Genomic DNA, 20,877 nt, shown 5'->3' on the forward strand with positions numbered 1-20,877 from the left:
GCAGATGCCATGGTGTCTAAGAGAAGACTGAGACTTTTTTTCCTTCATCTCACTGTTCCAGAGTGTATACTTTTAGATGCTAGAACAGTTCTTTGCAAAGACAACTTGAAAATACTCCAAAAAGTTATTGTTGGGGCATCTTTGTTGTTAATTTAAAAAATACCTCGAGCCTGGCCAGAGTGGCTCAGCAATTGAGCATCGACCTAGGATCCAGCAGATCAAGGTTTGATTCCCGATCAGGGCACATGCTCAGGTTGTGGGGCATGTCGATCCCCAGTTGGGGGGTGCAGGAGGCAGCCCATCAATCACTCATCATTGATGTTTCTCTCTCTCTCTCCCTCTCCCTCTCTGGAGCTTCCTCTCTCTGAAATCAATAAAGATATATTTTTAAAATATATATATATATACATAAAAATTAAAAAATAATTCAAGGGCTGAAGTTTTATCAAGTCATCCTTTTATATCAAATGCCTTGAAACTGCGCACACTTGGGGGAGCCCGCTGAACTGAGAAGCTGGATCCGTCCACACGGGCGATCGCCTGCTGTCCTGATGCCCTTGGGAATGGGACGCGCCCTGGCAGCACTGTTCCTTCATCATTGTTTCCTTTAGCGTGAAGCTGGAAGCAGCGAGGAGTGATTCACCAGCGGCGGGAGGGCCACCCAGGGCGCTGCACCTCAGCACCCGAGCCGAGGTCCTCAGAAGCCGCTTTGGGTTCTGCGCGCACACCGCCGCAGGTCTCTCTCAACACAGCGGCCCTGGGAATGACCGCGTGACGTTTTTAACCCAAACGTTTACCGTGTCTTTGGATATTATGCTTGCGAGGCCTTCAGGCAGCCTTAAAGAAAACGGGTGAGGTTCAGACATACTGCTTCAAGGTCAAACAAATTCTGTTAGGGGAAAAAAAAAAAATCTAATGACGTTAGATTCCCTGGAGGCAGTGACCTGAAACCTGTTTTGTTTTCAAGGGAGAGAAAGTGTTCACTGGAAATCAAGCTTTGTGAGAGGAGTGCTATGACGATTTAAATTTTGTCTCTCCTTTTCTCCCCTCCACGAAAGATTAAGCCTAGGATCCTAGCTAGATGTCAGGATGAGTAACTCACTTTTATGTGCTTTTTAACTGGCAGAAAACAACAGTACCCAGCGATCCGATGGGACCGGGATTAGCAGAGATGTTAGCAACAAGCTTTAGAGGCTTATACCTGCAGTCTGAAGTCAGGCCCCACTGTGGGGGACAAAAACCCCGTTAACCCGTTCAAGGCGACCAGCATGGCAGTTTCTTGGTAATTGGTGGTCTCAGTCTAAAGGGTCCGCGGTAGGGAAAGGAGCACAGCAAGGAAGCCCAGTTTTCACTCATCAGTTATTCCCTCCAGGCCAGCTTAATGGAGATAAATTACCCTGTAGATCGTGACAACACACACTTACACACACCCGCTCAATGGAGATAAACTTCTTCGGGTGAGTACCCGAGAAAGCACTGACTTCATCACTGCGGACGGACTCATTTCAAGCCCTCGCACGGCCGCGCTGCTCCAGGAACGGGAAAGTCGGTGTGGTTTTCAAAGGGGGAAACTTGATGAAGGGAGAGAGAAGCTGCTTTTCCTTCACTGGGTGGTGAAAATCTCTGAGTAAAACGGACTGGAAGATACCTGGGGGTACCTGAGACACGTGACTCCTTGGAGAACGAGTCATTCATGGTTCTGGGCACCGAGCAAGACATTTTCCATCTAGAACTTCGTGGGTTTCAGTTGTGGGTTTCTGTGTTATTTCTTTTCTTTCTTTTTTAAAAAAAATATATCTTTCTTGATTTCATAGAGAGGAAGGGAGAGGGAGAGAGAGAGGAACATCAATGATGAGAGGCATTGATCGACTGCCTCCTGCACGCCCCCTGCTGGGGATTGAGCCCGCAACCCAGGCCTGTGCCCTGACCGGGAATCGAACCCCGATCTCCTGGATCCTAGGTCGATGCTCAACTGCTGAGCCACGCCTGGCCAGGCTGTGTTATTTCTTTGATAAATTTTTTCTCCCCTCCATTTTCTTGGTTCTCTTAAGAATTCTTTTGGGGTCTGTTTTGTGAATTCTTGATTTAAAGCTAAATTGCTTTTCTCTTCTCTTTTTCACCTCTCTCTTTTTGTTCCAGCTCCTGAGAAATTTCCTTAGCTTGATCTTCCAACCCACCTATTGATTTCCCCCCTCACGTGACATATTTAATTCCCCAGAGATTTTTCTTGTTTCTTGACCATTCATTTATCAATAGCATTTCAAGAGCGTGATTACATCTCATCTCTCTGGGACTATTAATTGTCGGGTTTGCTTTTTTCCTCTCTTGCTGCCTGAATTTTCTGTTTTTTCTCTCTCTTTTCCTGTATGTTTTTAAAAATGTATTCAGTTTATTTAAACTAAAACAAAAAAATAGTTCACTCATTTTTCCCATCCCCCACTTAGCATAATGTCCTTGAGGTCCATCCATGTTATGGTCCAATTGTGCCCTGAGGTTTTCATTTTAATTTCCCCGATGACTAATGAAGTTGACCATCTTTTCATATGTCTAAAAGGCCAGTTTTCCTGTGTGTTTTGTTTTGGTCTCTACGTTTCACTTAGAGGCTTCGTGTTAGATTGTTCTTGACTTTCTGTTCAGATGTGAGGATGAAGCACTACAAAGTCAGCTGGAGACCATAAGTGTGGGTAGAGCTTGTGTTTAGAGAACTCCCTGCAGGGTGATGGAGTGGGGACCCAGGCCTTTCATGGGAGAGGGGAAGGGGCCTCCATTGTCAGTTTTATTAGGTCTTTTCTCTTGAGCTGGTCAATCTCCCAGAAATGAAGAGTCCCGTCTCCTGCCTAGGTTGGGTATAATCCTGGCTGCCGTTTACTTTCTATTGTTCCCTGATCCACCAGCATGCCGGTTTGTCCCCCCCCCCTTAACGAATTTAAATGAAAACACCTCATTGAATCCTCAAAACCAATTTAATTCCACCTATATCAAGACAGATGCATGCACAGAAAATATCCTATGATGTATTCTTTGGGTTTATGACAAAAGGAAGTAAACAAAAAGACACTTTGAGACTTTGCATTCTTAGTGTCTTAAAATAAAATATAGAGGACCATATCCACCTGCCTATTTCAGGAAAGTCTTAAACCGTTTCTATTCTGGAGGAGACAGAGTTGGATTTCCTTAAAGCTGGCTGCCCTACCACTTTCCGCTGTGGTGGGCAGCAAAGATAGTCTTAAAGGCCGGATCCCAAAGAGGAAAGAAAGCCCTCCCAGAAATGTGTATGCTAAAAACACTTCTTTTCCACACACCAAAAATAGATAGTTTACTAATGTATATTCTCTGCTTAGTTTCCCCGTTTCCACTTCCAAATTTAAGAAAAGGCTGCATTCCTCCCCTCCCCCCACCCGCAGTTTGGTTAGAGCAGTTCAAGTGGCATGAATGACTTCAGCTGGGAGTAAAAAGGGTGTTAAAGATACTAATTACAGCTGTTTCAGAAACTCCACCAGGGGGCTCAGTCATTCCTGCTGAGCTGCCACAGACCCCGAGATTATGTTGTTTACATTGACCTTAGAAACTTCCCGAAGGGAAGCACCAATTCTCCACCCCCCCCACCCCCACTGCAAACAACCCCCCCCCAAGACAGTTACACTGGGGAGGGCAACTGTGTAGGTAACTAAAAACTCTGAACTATTGATTTCATTTCAAAACACATTGCCTATAGAAATAAGAAAACATTAAAACAAGGGTGACAGATGAACATCTCTTTTTTTCATTTTTAGGGTGTTTTTTACTAGATAATTGTCTATTGCTGTGTAAAAAAGTACCGCAAAACTTAGCTGCTTAAAACAATAAATATATGTTATCTCACAATTTCTGAAGGTCAGGAATCGGAGTAGCTTAGCTGGATGGTTCTGGCTCAGGGTCCTCATGAGTTTGCAAGATGTCATCTGGGGCTGCAGTCATCTGAAAGCTTGACTGGGGCTTGAGGTTGAACTTCACATGGCTGTTGGCTGGAAACAATAGTTTCTCGTGGAAGCTAACTTCCCCCAGAGCAAGCAGTCAGCAGCTACAGGAAGGAAATTACATCAAGGCAGAGTAAAATTTAGAAAACCAAACTGCGCATTCAAATGAAATTATCTTATATTTTTTTCACTCAGCACCCCTATCAATCTCCTATTCCCTTTAATTCTAACTCCATGAAATTTTGGATCATTAATTTGCTGATCTCATAAATTGAAGGGGGTTGACCAGGGCAAGCGACGGATCTGAATGTTCTCAAGGAAACATGGCAGGTGGGCCAAGCAGCTGGCACTTTCCCAGCAGACACTCGTGACAGTGGTATTGAGGGGCAGGAGGGCAGACGGGTGCTGTGTGACCAAAATAACCTTCCCCTACAGGTAAAATATTTTCAAGCTCCAGGAGCAGGAGGACTAGTCTGTAAAGTGTATAGAGCATCAAAGAGAGGATGAGCTTCTGGGTGCAAAACTGGGCAGGGTGGGCTCACTCGCAGCAGCCTGGGCCTGGGAGCCCCTTTGTTCCTTAGACGGTGGCTCCTTCCCATCCTTCAGGTCTCAGCTCAGATGTCACCTTCTCAGAGAGGCCTCCCTTAACTTCCTCATCAAAACTAAGTACTTGTCCGGCTGGTGTGGCTCAGTGGTCGAGTGTCAGCCCCTGAACCAGGAGATGGCGGTTCGATTCCGGGTCAGGGCACATGCCCCAGTTTCAGGCTCAATCCCCAGTAGGGTGTGTGCAGCAGCCGATCAATGACTCTCCCTCATCATTGATGTTTCTCTCTCTCTCCCTCTCCCTTCCTCACTCTGAAATCAATAAAAACATATTTAAAGAACAAATCAAAAACCCTAAGTACTTATTTAATACACGCACCAATACAGAAACAGGGCCCACCGGCTGAGCTGCGGTTTCCTGCGCTGAGCCCCATGACTAGCTGGCACAGAGCAGGGCCCTGGAGGGGCAGGGGGAGCCAGGAGGCAGCTGAGCCAAACTTTCCTGGCAGCGGAGAACCCCGGAGGACTGGATACAAAATACTAAAACTGCCTGGCGCATGCTAAGCTCTCAATAAATAGAAGCTTTTATATCTCTTGAAGAAAACCCCAAACTTGGAAATCAATGCAGACAAAACAAAGAAATTATCATGTGTTTAAAACATTGAAAAGGGCTTCTTTTTACCCGGGACTTTGCTGTACCTCTTTGCACTCAGTCCCTGGACACATCTGCAGTACAACTCAGTTCGCAGAACTTTTCATTTGGGATGTCAGTGGACGTGAAGAGCAACCATACACGTAATTAGTGCTTGAGTGAGGCAAGGAAAACAGGATGGCTCTGGACTTGGAAATTCTTAAAACGACAAGGTCCTCGGGGGGAAGTGGCAGCTCAGAGGAGTCCCCCTCAACAGCCCCCCAAGTTCTGCTCTTCCAGCTCTGAGGAAAGGCCCCGCGCCACACCCAGCAGGCCACCCCAGGCTGGTCTCGGTGACAGGGTCCAGGAGCGAGAAATGATGTCCTCAGTCATCATCGGTGGAGGGGCAGAAGCAGAGGGCTCTGGGAGACCAAGAATTTGGACAATTGGAAGGAAAACATCAGTGACATGTTCCAAAGAGGAAGGGGATGGGGAAGGTGCCAAGGAGAGGCCTGTTTCTTCTTAATCCTAAGGAGTCAGTGCCGAGGGCCGGGCCTGGGGAGGTGGGCTGGAGATCACGTGAGTGGTGGCGGGGTGGGGGCCTCTATTGGGAGATTTTATCTACTGCAACTTGTAATGCCATCAAATTACACTTTAAAAACAATTTCAAAGATGCTATCCAAGTAATGAGTACATTTAATTAAAACGTCATTTTTTTCAATGCTTTATAAGCGATTCAAGCACTGGAACTGTAACAACCCTCTGAGGACACTGGTTACAGTCCCAACCACTGTTTTTCAAAGAGAAGCCTGTTGCTTCCACTCCCGAAATCTCTCACCCGCGTGCCTTCCTCTCGGGTCCCCACAGCACCACCCCCACCTGGCACTGCTCTGTGTCTCCAGCCTCCAGCCGGAGCCTTCCTCGCCTGGGAGCCTCCACGCAGCCACCAGGGTGATGTTTCTGAAAAGCCATCTGGCTGCCCCATTCTCTGAGAAATAGCACTTCTTCCTGGGCTGTCCCAGGGCCTTCAGAACAAAGGGCAAATTCTTAAGGGTAACACCTCTGTGAGACCTTCACAGTCTGCTCCCTTCTTCCAGATTGCCAGCCACTCCTTTGCCCCATTTCTCACCCTGCCAGACCCCACGTCCTTTACCCTCTAATGTTATCTCACCGAAATCTCCCCTTTAAATGCCTCCTGCAGCTGGTTTCGAATTCCTCCAAGTGACCTGCATGTCCTATAATCAATCACCTCTATTGCGGCATCTTTGATTTAGGGTGTGATTTTTTTTTTTTCATTTCTTTATTTCCTAAGAAAATGTGAGTTCCTAAGGCCCTTGCTTCCTTTGTTTTTGTTTTTTTATTTTCAGTGTCTAGCACAGTGCAAAGCAAAAAGTCCATATTTAATAACTGTTTGGATGGATAGATGGATGGGTGGATGGATGGATGGATGGATGGATGGATGGATGGATGGATGGATGGATGGAAGGGACCCTGCTGCTGCTAGAGAGTTCTTTCTGCAAAGCAAATCTGACTGCAACACTTGGAGCTGTGTTCCTTCCTGGGCTCCTTCTCACATGATGGGGTTACGCTGGGAGCTATTAACGAACAAGATGAAAGAAGAAAAGAGTTGGAGGGGGAGGAGGAGAAGGAGCTGGGGAGGGGAGGGGAAAGTTCTATGGGATTCTAACAAATTACTTAATTGCACTGAGCCTGCTTCCTCATTTGTAAAACAAACGTGCTCGCTCAGCTGAGCTTTGCAGGGACCTTCAGGTTCCCAAATTCCTGAGCCTCTGGCAGCTATAAACCGAGTCTTGGCGCCATCTGGTGGCCAACAGGCAGAGTAGCAGTGGGGGGACTGGGGCGGTGAACAGGGAAAAGCCGGAGCTCAAACCTAGCAGGAGGCGCGGGAATTAGCTCAAAGGGAAGTTACACCAAGAGCCTAACTCCAGTGACTTTGAATCCTTTGCCCTCGTTATTAAACAGCTACTGAACCCCAGGGCATGCAGGAAGCAGCCAGTGAGGACGCCTGGAACGTGGAAAGCAAGCAGCAGCTCCTGAGGTCTGCGGCCCCCCTGTTCTCTGATCAATTTTCCGCTTGTTACCCTAATTAAATCGTTTCCTCCAGAGGAAATGCACCCTTGAAGGACCTGTGGCATAGAAATCTAATAATCCAACAAAAAAACACAGATTAAGTATTTAATTAAGGGTACATGTGTATTTTTCAAATTCCTTTTTTAAAACCTTCATCAGAGCGTGATAAGAAATGTTAAAAATCCACACAATTAACATGATGGCAAATTTTAAGGATGATGCGGAGAGAAACAGCAAAGCAGTCACAAAACACTCGCGTCTAGATAAGTTTCGTTAAAACTAACCTAAAATTTTTATTAACCTGATATTTGATTTCTATTAAAAAAAATTTTTTTTGATATATCTTTATTGATTTCAGAGAGAGGAAAGGAAAGGGAGAGAGAGATAGAATCATCAATGATGAGAGAGTCATTGATCAAGTCCGCAACCCGGGCATGTGCCCTGACCAGGAATCGAACCCCGATCGCCTGGATCCCAGGTCGATGCTCAACCACTGAGCCAAGCCTGGCCGGGCTGATTTCTAAATTACTTTCTAATTGCCCAAAATAAGAATGAGCCCTCCAAATGAACAAATTTTTAAAAAAATTTTTTTTCATTGAACATTTACTGAAGGGGAATGGCACTGAGGTTTTGCCATAACCTGATCCCAAGGGCCATGCTCCTGAGGCCACTCTCTGGGCAAAGGGTAGGTACTAAATAGTCACTTAAGTAAATAAAACCTGTAAATAGGGAAAGGAGGCAAATCAGACCTACATATACACCATCGCTGAAGGGAGATGTCATTGTAGTGCTTAATTCATTAGCCAACAATAGTGACCTGCATGGAGCACGTGGCTATATAAACCGGTTCTTACACAGCATACCTCCTTGGGGTCCCACAGGACCCCCGTAACTGTTTATCAGCTGAGGCCTTACATATGCAATCACCATTCTGCGCGACCCCAGAAACACACAGAGCACAGCACTGAAACCGGGCCATTTCCCTGCGGGGACCGTATTTTCCAAACCAAATATTAGGCCACTTGTCTTGACAGGAATATGCACACAGAGACAAAGGGGACACCGAGGCTATCCGTATGTGTCGCCTCCAGATCCTCTCTGTCGTGGGAAATGTATAATCTAGACGTGGTTGGAAAACAGCGGAGACTGCAGAAGGCAAACCAAATCAGCCCGTTTAAAGCTGGAATCAGAGCCCGGGGGAGCCCTGGAGGAAGGGGTGAGCCTCGGGGCGAAGGCGTTTCAGGCGTTAACAACCTTTAAGAATGTAGCCAGTTATGGGTGACAGACTCGAGAGGCAGGTCTGGGCCTGGTTTTTATACTTTACCTGCCAGGAGTGTCTGCCTCGACCTGTTAGCTTACTAGATGCACCTCTTTTATCCCGATACAGCTACATAAAGGGGGGTATATCCTATCCAGATCAGCTCTATTTTATCTGACAAATTCAAAAAGAGTTGCAAACAGAGTTGAAAAACAAACATTCTTAAATTAAGTTCACTGGGGTGACACTGGTTAAGAAGATCATATGGGTTTCCAGTGTACATTTCCACGATACGTGATCTGTATGTATATTGCATTGTGCGCCCACCACCCAAATCAAATCATCTTCCATCACCGTACCTTTGGCCTCCTTTTATTTATTGAACAAACTTTAAATAAATAAAAATTTTAAATTCTAATCAAGCTTCTATCGGTAACCAGAGCACTTGGGGAGAAGGTCCATTAGCCCAGCGCAAAGTCATCAGCTTCGTAATAAAAGCCAAGCCAGGAAAACACCTGCAATTAATTTCATGGCGATTTAAAATGTATTAGGTTATTGTGAAAAATTACCTTCTGGGTTGGCACCCATTGAAATGTAAATGTGTTCGTATTCTCCAAACCCCAACCACTCCACCGCCTTTTTTTTTGTCCTGAAATTCCATTTGGAAATTCTGTGTATCCATAGGTGTCACCATCATTACCTCTGTTTTGTTGATAAGTATGCCCTGCTTAGAGGTTCTCATAAGAGTTATTTTTCCTGTAATGAATTCTCAGCCAATGAAGCCTGTCTTTTCAGCTTGCTGGACGGAAATGTCCCTTGATTAATGGACCTGTCAACTCGATGAGCTGATATGACACAGCAAAGGCTCAGCTGAAAAAATGCCACTTCTTATCCGGGTTGTCCAACCACCTACCCGGTGTACCTAGTATTTCATTCTGGGTTTTTGCTTCATAACGAGAAAAGTTACATTAAAGCAGATCATTGAATTATTTAATTCAACAGGAATCATTTCTTTTGTTCAGATAATGTGTTTCACAGGTGGAATTTTTTTTTTCCTAATTTTTTTTTACTCTGTCAGCTGAACTCCTCAACCATCGAAATCAATGTATAGATCAATATAAACAACATTAATTTTTTTCTAGATTCTGCCTTGAGATAAAAGCCTTGCAAGAAGAGAGTTGTTTGAGAGGGGGAAAAATAAAATCCTTAAGTGAAAAGATTTTGCTTTAGTAAGTCAAAGACATAGGATCCGTTCAAAGTTAGGGCTGGATGCTAAGACAGTCAATTGTTCTGCTGCCGAATGCCATTTCAGTAGAACCCAAGTGCTCCAGTTATAAATGCACCGAATTAGGACCTACTCCAAGCTTCTAGATAGACAATATTCTTTTTTTAAATTATTTTTTAGAGAGAGAGAGGAAGGGAGAGGGATAGAGAGATAGAAACGTCATTGATCGGCTGCCTCCTGCACGCCCCCTGCTGGGGATGGAGCCTTCGGGCATCGAACCGCGACCTCTTGGTTTCTAGGTTGATGCTCAACCGCTGAGCCACACCGGCTGGCTGGACAATATTCTTGAAAGATGACATGATCAACTGGGTGGAATAAATTTCAAGGGGGTTATAAAGACTAGTGGTCCCAGAGTTATAAAAATAGTGGACTATCCCAAATATTCTACAATGTGAGTAAAGCAAAGTATCGAATATTACGCAGGGGCCAAAATAAAAGAAGGAAAGCAAAAACTACTACACTCAGTGCCCAGGGAGAGTATATATACATACGCTGCAGGCCTCAAAAGAAGCAAGGGTTAGAGTATGGGCGATGGTTTCCATAACCATAAAAATCTAAAATGTTATAAAATAATAGAAAGGGAACGTAGCCCAGAGCCGAGAAAGCTGGACACAGTGCCCGATGGCAAGGAGGCTGGGGGGTTCCAGGGCTGGCAGAGGCTGATGGAGCAGGGACCCCCAGGTCACACACATAACAAGTCGGAGCGACAGCAAGACTGAAGGCCAAACCCAATAAAGAACCAATGGCGATGCAGGGGACACCGCGGGGATCATTCTAGACATTCTAGTGGCACCGACAGCAGCCGTTTTGTGCAAGTACAAGTCATAAAACACTAATTGAATGCAATATAAGAAAGGTTACTGAAGATACCGCACATAAGCAGTTTCCTAATCCTCGGGATACGAAGAGATTAAGCAAGCTTTCAGCAGGAACCGGGGTTCAGGCCCCCCCAGGTGCATTTTCCTCGCCTCTCTCTCTCTCCTAAGCTCCAAGGGCCCTGCTTTTGCCTCCGTAACTCGTCTCCTGAGCCCATGCCTCCTACCACTCACTTCTACCTCTGTGACTTTCTAACTAAACTTTCTCTTACAAAACAAAACAAAATAAAACACAAAGAAACCAAAGTTTACAATGACATAAAACATTAAAGAAGCACACAAAGTCTCTATAGCTGCCCACTTCCTTCTTATGTTTTATTTCCTTAAAAGAGCAATTCTCTCTTCTGAGATTTTATGAACATCAAAAAGGAATTGCCAAGTAGGACAGCTCCAAGCCCCCAAGCCTGCCATTCAATGTCATATCATCTGCTGACAAATTAAGGTACATAATCTTATTTTCTTTCATATTAGCAATCTCACGCAGGGTCCGGCCACTAGAGGTGCGTGGGTGCCCTTTGATCGCCTTCTAAGGACGTCTGAGAAAGTCTGTGATTGAACAGACATCATTCTTTGTTTCAGTTCATTGTTTCCAGGGCCATTACTCATATCAGGAAGAATCCCCCCAGATCACACCTGAATCATACAAAGTTTCAAATCTGAGTCATACGAAGTTTCTAATCTCTTTTTCTAGTCGTCAAAATGTCAAAATTTTCTTCTCTCTAGTAGTCATGTAATGTTTCTCAGGGATAATTTGAAAAAGGATCTACCGACATTCTCAGCTCTATCCTTTCAGGTAAACTTAGATTCTGACAGAAGGCAAAGTATTATTTTGGGGGACCAATTTTTGTGGCCCATGCTCCTTCCTGGCAGCTTCTTTCCCTATGGGTGCTACTCGTTACAAATCTTCCAAAAATCATCCAATATGTTATCCGCCACGGAGTTGAGGTCAATCTGATTTTAAAACAGTTTACTTATGTTAGGCTTATATATGGGTGTTTACAGTATTACCTGAATTATTCTTTTCCTCCTGTCTGGAAACACTTCAAGTTCTTTCTTCCCTTTTTTTAAGGAGTAGAGCACTTTTGGTTTCAGAAATCTGGAAATGTGAAAAGTGGGTTCATCAGCATTCTGCATGCACATTTTTATGGAGACTGACTATGGGGAACACAGTGTTCCTGGATTTCTCAGGGTTCCAGGGGAAAGTCCAGCCTCCTGCCACTCTGCAGGGACTGTGATAATTAGATCTGTGGCCATTTGTCTAGTGAACAAAGCTCCTCTGATCTCCGAAGAGCGCCAAATGGCTGCAGCTGGGCCCAGGCCTCTAGGTGAGGCCCCAAGGAGTCAGAGGACTCCAACACTATCTCCCTGGGTACTGACATCAAAGGGGGTGAAGTCCCAGAACTTGGAGGCCCTACTAGGCGGTAATAGCAGAGCCACCTGAGGGTGTCTAGCTCCAGGAGAGATTATTTACATACCAAAGGGTGGGAGGTAGGTGTCAGGCCCATTAGGTTCCCGCAGAGTCCTTCAGGAAGGGAGGGGCATAGCTACCCCCTTCCTTTTTAGAAGCAGACATTTGGTCCTTGGGGGAGGCCCGGGGGATGTGCGGGTGGGGTGATGTACTTATTTTTTACGTTAAGGTAATTAATAAGAAATCTGTCTCTGACGCAGAACGCCTCGTGTGTGCATCCAAGATAAAGTTAATAACAATGAATATTAAAAAACAGACACCAACACATAGACTGGGTGGGTCCTTTCTCTCCCCTCCACCAATCATGACGGGCTCTGGAGTAGGAGGCATCCAATCCAGAGCCTCTCCAGGCCGGGGAGTGCTGGAATGCCTCAGGGCCAAGGTCAGCAAGCAGGCTGCCACCCCAGCCCAGGAGAGGTGCCAGATGAAATACAAGACACCCATTTTAATGTGAATTTTGGATAAATAACAAATAATTTTTAGCATAAGTATATCCCAAATAGTGAACAGGCCATACTTATGCTTAACCAGAAAACCCCTCCATTCGTTATTTATCTGAAATCAAGGCTTCCCGTATTTTTATTTGCTAAATCGGGCACTCGACTATGGTGACCAGTGAAGGCCCCTTGCAGATGACACCTCATGCCCGTTGAAAGAATAAAATAAAAAGGGCACTCAGACCTCCTTTCTTTTCATTTCTGAAGCATGTTGGAGGAGATCCTACGCAGGATACTGAATTCAGGAAATATTGACATCCACAATGTTTATGAGTCATGGACCGAATGTGTCCCCCCGCCTCTCACATTCATATGTTAAAGCCTAACATAACTCCCAGTGTGGCTGTATTGGAAATGAGGCCTCCAAGGAAATAATTAAGGTTAAATGAGGTTATAAGGGTGGGGCCCAGATCCAATCGGATTAGTGACCTCATAAGAAGACCAGAGTACATGAGCACAGAAAGGCCTTGTGAGGAATAGAGAGAAGGAGCCATCAGCAAGCCAAGAAGAGCCCTCACCAGAAGCTGAACCTGTCATCCTAGGCTTTCTAGCTTCCAGAACTGGGAGAAAATAAATTTCTGTTGTTTCAGCCACCTAGTCTGTGGTGTTTTGTTATGGCAGCCCTAGCAAACTAAGACAATGTGGTCACAATTAGGTTATCAAGCATCCACTGAATCTTCTTAAAACAACCCTTAAGCCCCTGCCGGGTGGCTCAGTTGGTTGGAGCCTCAGCCTGAACATCCAAAAGGCTTTGGGTTCAGTTCCTGGTCAGGGCACATGCCTAGGTTCCAGGTTCAGTCCCCAGCCTGGGGTGCATGGGAGGCAACCAATCAATGTTTCTCTCTCTCTCTCCCTCCCCCCCTTCTTCTCTCTCTAAAATCAATAAATATACCCTCGGGTAAGAATTTTAAAAAAACAACCGTTAAGATGGGATTGTATTATTCCTTCCAGCTAAAAGATGGAACTCCTGAGGCCCAGAAAGCAACTGGAACAGTGCTTGGCACATAGAAAGAACCTTTAAAAATATTTATCAAATGAATGAAAGTTACCCAGCTGAGGTTACACTGAGGCCTGTGGAGGGGGCTCTTTTCTCACCTCCGTTTCTGTCGCTGGCCGAGGTGCCGAGTCCCCGGGGATGAATTGCCTGTCTCGGTTTGGATTTCTTCATCTCTAGTTTCGGTCTAATAATTCCCTTCCTGACCATCTCACAGCCACGTGGTGGGTGAGAGTAACTGAAAGGGAAAGCTCTCTGGAAACCAAAGCGCCGGTCACCTGTGTGTGTTCTTAGCACTTAATGGTGAAAGACAGGAGCGAGGGGCGCATCCCTTCAAGCGCTCCTCAGTGAGGGGACTGTCCCAGGAACTCAGCCGAGGTGGCCCTCTCAGGACAGGGAGGGGGCTGGGAAGAGCCCGCTGGAAGGGAGGCTCGACGTGAGCTAAACCGCTCTCTCCCAGTCAGCTTGCTGTCCACGGAAAAGTATTTGAACTTGATCTTGGTCAAAACAGCCTCCTCCCTCCTCTGGTCCCTCCTCCCAGGATCTCCTCCTGGTGTTTGAATTTAGAAACCACAAGTGCCTGTGCCAGACCGAAATCACACCCAGAATGGGCGGCCTAGATCTTGAATTTTAAATAACGAGGAAACTCCCCGAAGTAGCTTTGTCTGTGTCGGCGACGCTTCTGTCATCATGAGCAGCAGAAACCAACTCGGGCCGACTTAAGCCGAAGGTGGATTTTTTCGAAATACTCGAGGGGGCTCGTGGAATTAGGGAAAAGCAGAAGACCAGACCAGATAGCACAGGAAGGACGGGAACGCAGGGAGGTTGGGACTGGGTCAAAGGCCATCCCTGGACACAAGGAGGCCTGGGGAAGTGAGTGTCGGGCACAAGGGAACAGAAGAGCAGTGACTGGCTTCCACCGGGGCCTCATTCGGGGGCTGGGCCTGAGGCTGCCCCAAATCAGGGTTTCGTAAGCCAGGAAGACGGAGCAGTGGCCCTCAGCATCCGGTGCCCAGCAAAGAGGCCACCTGGATGGGAAAGTCACGGACAGAGAGCCGATGGGCCTAGCTGGAGTCACCGTGTTTGAGTCACGGTGCACATTGAAAAGGAACGTTTCCCAAGGAAGCAGGATCCTGTGGCTGGAAGACGGGAGGTGGGGCTGAGTGTGAGAGACTCAGCTCTGCCTCCCTCTCCCACTGGCCTTTGCAGATGGCAGGTGCCATTCCAGGGGGGGCGGTATCATTCACGGGGCCCAGTGCAAATAAAAATGCAGGACCCTGTTGTTCAAAAACTGTCCAGAATTTAAAGGTGGTGACAGCAGAGCATTCAGCAAGCACGGGCCCCTCCGGAGCACAGGGCCACATGCCACTGCGCAGGCCACAGGCCCATGAAGCCCACCCTGGCCTTGCCCAGAGCAGAGTGACTGTCCCAGGACAATAAGTCTCAGTGAAGTTGTCTTAGGGGCTTTGTTTTTGTATGAAATTGGATTAAATGCATTCGTGGATAGTGGGGAAAGCCGTGATCTGTATTGTTATAATTAACATGTGTCTAGGCCTTAGTACTAACTCTCAGTAAAAGAGCAGAGAAAGAGGCAATCAGCCTTTCCATGCACATAACCCAGAGAAGACAGAGTTCTGGGGGGGCTGGGGGATGGAAGGCACTTCCATCCTCATGCCCATTCAGACTGGTGACGCCAGTCTATTATCTGATTGTCACAGTGGGCCTGTGAGGTGCACTGTATTACCACCATCTTATAGATGAGGTCAGGGCTCAGAGAGGTCCAAGGTCATCCATGCGGCTTGGTCAAGCTGGGGTTGGAAGCCAGGCAGCCTGAACCGTGCTCGCGGCAATCTGCACCATTAAGTCTAATGGGGTTGGGGAAATGAGAAACAGTTGGCTTGGTGAGACCAGGAGGTGAGGCCAGATATAAAGGGGCTGGGTTTTTTTTTTCAGCGGGTGGGGTTGTTGGTCTTTGAATCCAGGGCCCAGGGAGGTTTGATGAGGTATGTCGCAGGGATATCACTCAGCCACAGGAATGCAGGCTGGATGGCAGCCCCAAAGACGTCAACGGTGGATGAGCCAGGGGGCCTGAGCCAGGGAATAAATGTGATTTTTCTCACAAAGGTGTCTGTCATACATGACCAGTTTCTGAAACGAATCCACAAACCAGGAACATCTGTTTAAATACTTTTAATTGAAATGCATTGTAATCGGATGAAAGCCAGGGTGTAAAAGGCAGTGTTCACATTTGCTAAGAAAACAGATGAAAATATTCCAGGTAGCTGAGCACATTTTGATAATGAAATTTTAAACAGCTTCTTGGTTTTAATGTTATTTTAAATGTTTATGTAGCTTTAAAAAATAGCTTGCTCTTCATTTTCTACCAAAATGCGGAACATGCTGAGACATTTTAAACGAGTAGAGATTCAACAGACATAAATGAAGGTCCTGGTTCAGCTCCGAATTACAGCATTTCTGAGCTGGCCCACCCATCCCTTGTGATCAGCCCATCCGATTCTATTTGGGAAAGAATGCCAGCCTCAAATTCAAGGTATCTAACCTCCAGGTTCTGTGAAACTGTCAAGTTTAATGAGATAGCTCAGTGAAATTAAGACACTGTTCATCTCATCTCAAAATCAATTTTCTGTCCGGGACAATTCTTGGGAACCTCAAAAATCTCTCGCTTTATATAATAAGCAGTATACAGTCAAGGGGTGAGATCTAAAAGAATAATACATTCACGTTTTTAAAAATCCTTACAAAATAGGATCTCGCAGGGAGGGGGCCCTCGGAACATTTTGCCATCTACTGACGGGCAATACGCCTACTTTATTGATATGTCTGAAGTACTTGCAGTAGTATGTTAGCATTTGTGGGGGGGAAAGGAACGGAACGAGATGAATTTCTACATTTCCTCATGAAAGCGTCAAGGATCTCTATAAGAAACTCATTACAATAACGGTTGCTTCCAGGAAGGGGGCCTGGGAGGTTGGGCGCCAGGGCGAAGAGGGAGAATTTTTACTGGGTATCCTTTCATGCCCATGTAAATGTTACTACTTATTGAAATAAATTAACCCAAGCTTTTTTTAAAGGGTAAAACAATGTCACTCATCGTTCTATTTACTGTGATGACCACTCAGATCATGGGATATGTCATCAACTAGATAAATCTGTTCATTACCCTGGGATTTGGAAATGCTCAGACCGGCCTAAAAATGTTTAATTTTTTCATACGGGAAATGAAAGTTCTGCTTTTCGGTTGATGGATAAATGTGGGCCTTGGCAAGCCCTCAAAGGCCCTTTCAGCAGTTCACAATTTTCCAGTAATTTTACATAACATGGGCATTACCTACTGAAAATCCAGCCTTCTGTGTTCACTGCGGCCGGTGGAGACAGTGGCCCAGGACTAGCTTCTGATTTTAATCACCACTCGCCCAAGAGCCATTCAGTATGCAAATCAAATCCTCTCAATAAACAGCCGCTGGCTGAATCACACACATATACTTTTTTTTTAAATCATAAAAGCAACATGAGGAGATCTGGAGAGACTTCGGGAAATTCAGTGTTATCGGTTGGGAGACCTCACCTTCCAGGACCCATTCGAGTTGCTGCCATCATCTCTCAGCAAGGACATCAAAAGCAAGTAGGAGGTTAATCCCCGCTGACGAGAGTTGGGGGGCTGGCCGAGGGGACATCAGAAACGCTCACAGCCCCCGGCCGTAAGTCCACTCCCGTTTTATCTGTCCTGAGATGCTGGCGTGGACGGGGGCTGACTATAGTCTGGGGGAGATAAGTGCTCAGTCCCCTGGGCACCGGGCTCCTAACGTGACTGCCCAGCAGACAGACAGCATCTGACACGGGTGACAGGGGCCTGACGCCCGGTGAGTCAAAGGGACGGTACAGCTGCCTGACTTTCTGCTGGACATTTCCTGCCCTTGAAATGTGAGGGACAGATTCCTGAAGGGAGACCCCAACATTCAAAACCCTTGGCACCTCCAACAAAGCAGCCATGGTGTTAGAGCCCCTTCCTATCCTCTGCCTGTGAACTTTCCAAATAGAAAACATTTTGTCCTTAAAAATAATAGTCAAGGGAGGTAGGGTTCTCAAGGGATGGTGGGAACTTGGGGACACTAGGAAATTTGGTGATGTCAAGACCGGCCCCAGGAGAAGCTGATGGGGAGCAGGAATGTCGGCCAGCAGTTAGCTGAGACCATTGAGGTCACCACTGTGGACCAGCGTCTTGGCTGCTGGGCAGGCGCTCGGCTCAGGGTGGGGGTAGGAGGAGAGGGGCGCGGGCACCTCACTCTGCCTCTTTCCTCTCCTCGGGGATCTCCACCGACAGGATCTGTTCTCCAGGGTCTACACCCGGGCTCATGTGGATCCGCACCGCGTGCTCCTCTGGACCAGCTGCCTCCTTCTCGGCGTGCCCTGGGGAGGCAGGTGGCTGAGAGCCTGGGGCCGGGGGTTCCGGGGGTGCAGGCTGGTCAGGGGCGGCAGAGCCCTCCTCTCCCACGGCGTCTTCCGAGCTCTTGGCCTGGAATCCCAAAAGGGTTACTGGTGAGGCCGAGAACGTCCAAGGGATCTTGGACACCCCCCCTGTTCCCCGCGTCAGACCCCCAAGGAAGAGGAGATGGAGGCTCAGCGGGTGCAACCTAACGGGGGGCTGGGCAGAGCTGCCTCGGGGTTATTTGCAGACAATATGTTCTGGGGGACATTCCGGGTGGAAAGTCCCGGCTGGATTTAGTGGCGGTCCTGGGGAGACAGCCGAGGTCTCTGCTGAGCCGCAGGGCTGAGCCCTCCCTGCCCACCCAGTTCCCGGGCTGCGCGCTCCGGGAGACGGGACAACCTCCAGGCGGACAAGAAGTCTGGGGAGGGCCGCAGCAGCTGCAGCCCGACCACCTTTCTGGAAGGTCTCAAAGGGTGAGATCCCCAGGGGCCACGGGCCTTAGGCCGGGCTGAGCCCCATGTTTGGGGACTTGGTGGGTACCTCCAGCTTCCAGCCCACGGGTTCCCCATGGAAGCTGGCCATGGGCTGTGTATCAGTAGGGAATTGTGGTACCCATGGCCCCTCCTGCCCGGTTGGACCCCATCTCTGCATGGAAGGGCACTGGGGAGGGAGCGGCCCCCAGACGAGGAGGCCCGGGGGTCCACGGATGTCCACGTCCCACTTGAAACGGTGGTGGTGAGTTAGTGAGAGCAGTCAGCATGCTTGCGAGGGATGGACACCCCTGAAGTTTGCTTGAATCATAAGGTGTTGAAGGAAGGGGAGTTGGGGGTGGGGGACAAGATGCTCCCAGAACCCAAGGCCTCCTGGGAACTTACCACTCTCTCTGTCCCAGTGTTTCTGGGTGTTTGTTAACCTGTTCCACCCTCCCCTGTCCACTCAAAACTCTTGACAATGCACTTCCAAGGCAGGATGCCCAGGTGGTGCCCACCGTGGGACTTCCTGACGCATCCTGCTATGAATGGAACCAGAAGGATCATGGAAAGGTTAGTCCAGGGCTTCATGACCTAAATGCTTTTACAAAAGGTATCCTGCTTTATCTCTGACACATCCATGTGGCAACCACGAGGAATCAGGGTCTCAGAAGGTTTGAGGACTTACGCGGGGCACAGAGCTAGGGGTGACAGAGTTGGGATTTGGACCTGTGTCTTTGGATGGCTACCTAAGAGCTCCTTGCACTCGGCCATCCTGCCCTGGTTCTGAGTTGTAAGGAAAATGCCTTCGATTGGAACATTCGTGCAAATTTTTTCCACGCCTCCAAGCTGCCTCGGTGAAGAATTAACACTAGGAGCCCATTTCAGATAAAGCCTGTCCCTGTCCTGAAAATAGAGCTCACGCCTCAGACTCCTGCTGTCACACAGCTTCTGATGGGTTCGCTGGACTCTGACACCAGCCTGGATCGAGCCTGAGTTCACTGGGCAACTCCAAATTGTCTTATGTGGACTGCTGCCCCTCCCTGCCACCGAGCTCCTGCCTGACCCCACCCCCCTTTCCCGGCAGCCTCCCTCAAGGACAGTAATGAGCAGCCGTAATTAATGCAATCACTCTAATTGGCATGCTGGGCATTAGTCACAGAAAGCAGTCCCAGAACTAATTTTAAAATTCCCTTTAGATTTATGGGGGTGGGGGCCCCTGGCACCGTGCCTGTCGGTTGCCTTTCCAAATCTTTTAAATTGTCAGACACAACATGAACTATGAGAGCATCACTTTTATCTGAGGGGGGACATTCCCTGCCCACACCAGGACCTCCCTTTGGGAAACCCACTCCACCCCCTCAGCATAGGGAAGGGCATGTGAGCCAGGCCTCTGCAGAGCATCCTACTGAATGGCTTGGGAAGTGACATGTGATCCAATTCTGTCCAATCACAGTGAGCCCTGGGGTTTTTGCTGGAATTACTGGGAAAGAAGTGCTTTCTTTCTGTTGGGGTTGCTAAACCAGGAGGGAGTAATCCTAGAGTTCTTGTGGCCAGTCTGGGAATGGAGTCAGCCCTGAGAAAAGCAGACATGATAGACCTCATCCTATTGGCATCATTTGAGCTTTGGGATCCAGCCTTGCCTGAACTTTTAAACTACTCCATAAAATCCATTTTATCAAGTTAATATGAGCTTGCACTGTCATTTGCAACCAAACAAGCCCTGACAGATAGAAAGAAAGGAAAGAATTCCCTAAAATTAAATGTGTGGTCCGCTCTCTGAGGTCCCCAGGCCTTCCTTCTTCCTGGCACATAGATGAAATGGATGGGTGCCCGGTTCCCAGCCGCATTACCTGTTCTAGCAACTGTTGCTGTTTCGCAGCCGCCTCCAGCGCAGCCAGCTCTTTGAGCCGAGCCCTGAGGTGGGCCAGCTTGCCGCCTTTTGCCCCCTGGACACCCATCTTTCCTGCAGCAGCCAGGGCAGCGTTGAAGAGCTTGGGGGTGCCGGCCCGGGGAGGAAGGATGAGCACGCTCTTCTCCTTGGGCTTGTTGTTATTTTTCAGCATGCGCCTGAAAGAAAGCAGCGTCCGCTGATTCAGAGCATGCTCTGGGGAAGAAGAGAGGCTCGTCTGGGTAGCGCCCTCTGAGTTGGGCTCGTGTGATGGGGGTTGTTAGGTGAACCACCTCTGAGTGCATTTTCTGAGCCAAGCACATCTCACGAAGAGATCAGAACAACCAATGTGGGTCTTATCGTCTGCACCTTATAGATTGTTGTTTCACTTTATAGAGGAAACAGAGGCTCAGAGGGGTTGAGTAACTTTTCTGAGGTCACACAGGAAATCATGAAGGGTACTTCAGGATA

At 47.6% G+C, this 20,877-nt stretch overlaps 1 protein-coding gene across 1 annotated transcript in view; it reads right to left on the minus strand.

Annotated features, from left to right (window-relative positions):
- Nucleotides 1-15,780: 15,780 nt before the first annotated feature.
- Nucleotides 15,781-20,877, minus strand: part of CNGB1 (cyclic nucleotide gated channel subunit beta 1) — a 46,055-nt gene continuing 40,958 nt past the window's right edge. Inside the window, exons 26-27 of the mRNA XM_081119062.1 lie at nucleotides 20,369-20,585; nucleotides 15,781-18,132 (exon numbers count right to left, since the gene is read on the minus strand). Coding sequence (XP_080975188.1) covers nucleotides 17,899-18,132; nucleotides 20,369-20,585 — 451 coding nt within the window. The 3' untranslated portion in view covers nucleotides 15,781-17,898. The remainder of the gene's footprint in view (nucleotides 18,133-20,368; nucleotides 20,586-20,877) is intronic.

This window comes from Miniopterus schreibersii, assembly GCF_964146895.1.
Source record: "Miniopterus schreibersii genome assembly, chromosome: 18".
NCBI classification, from domain to species: domain Eukaryota; kingdom Metazoa; phylum Chordata; class Mammalia; order Chiroptera; family Miniopteridae; genus Miniopterus; species Miniopterus schreibersii.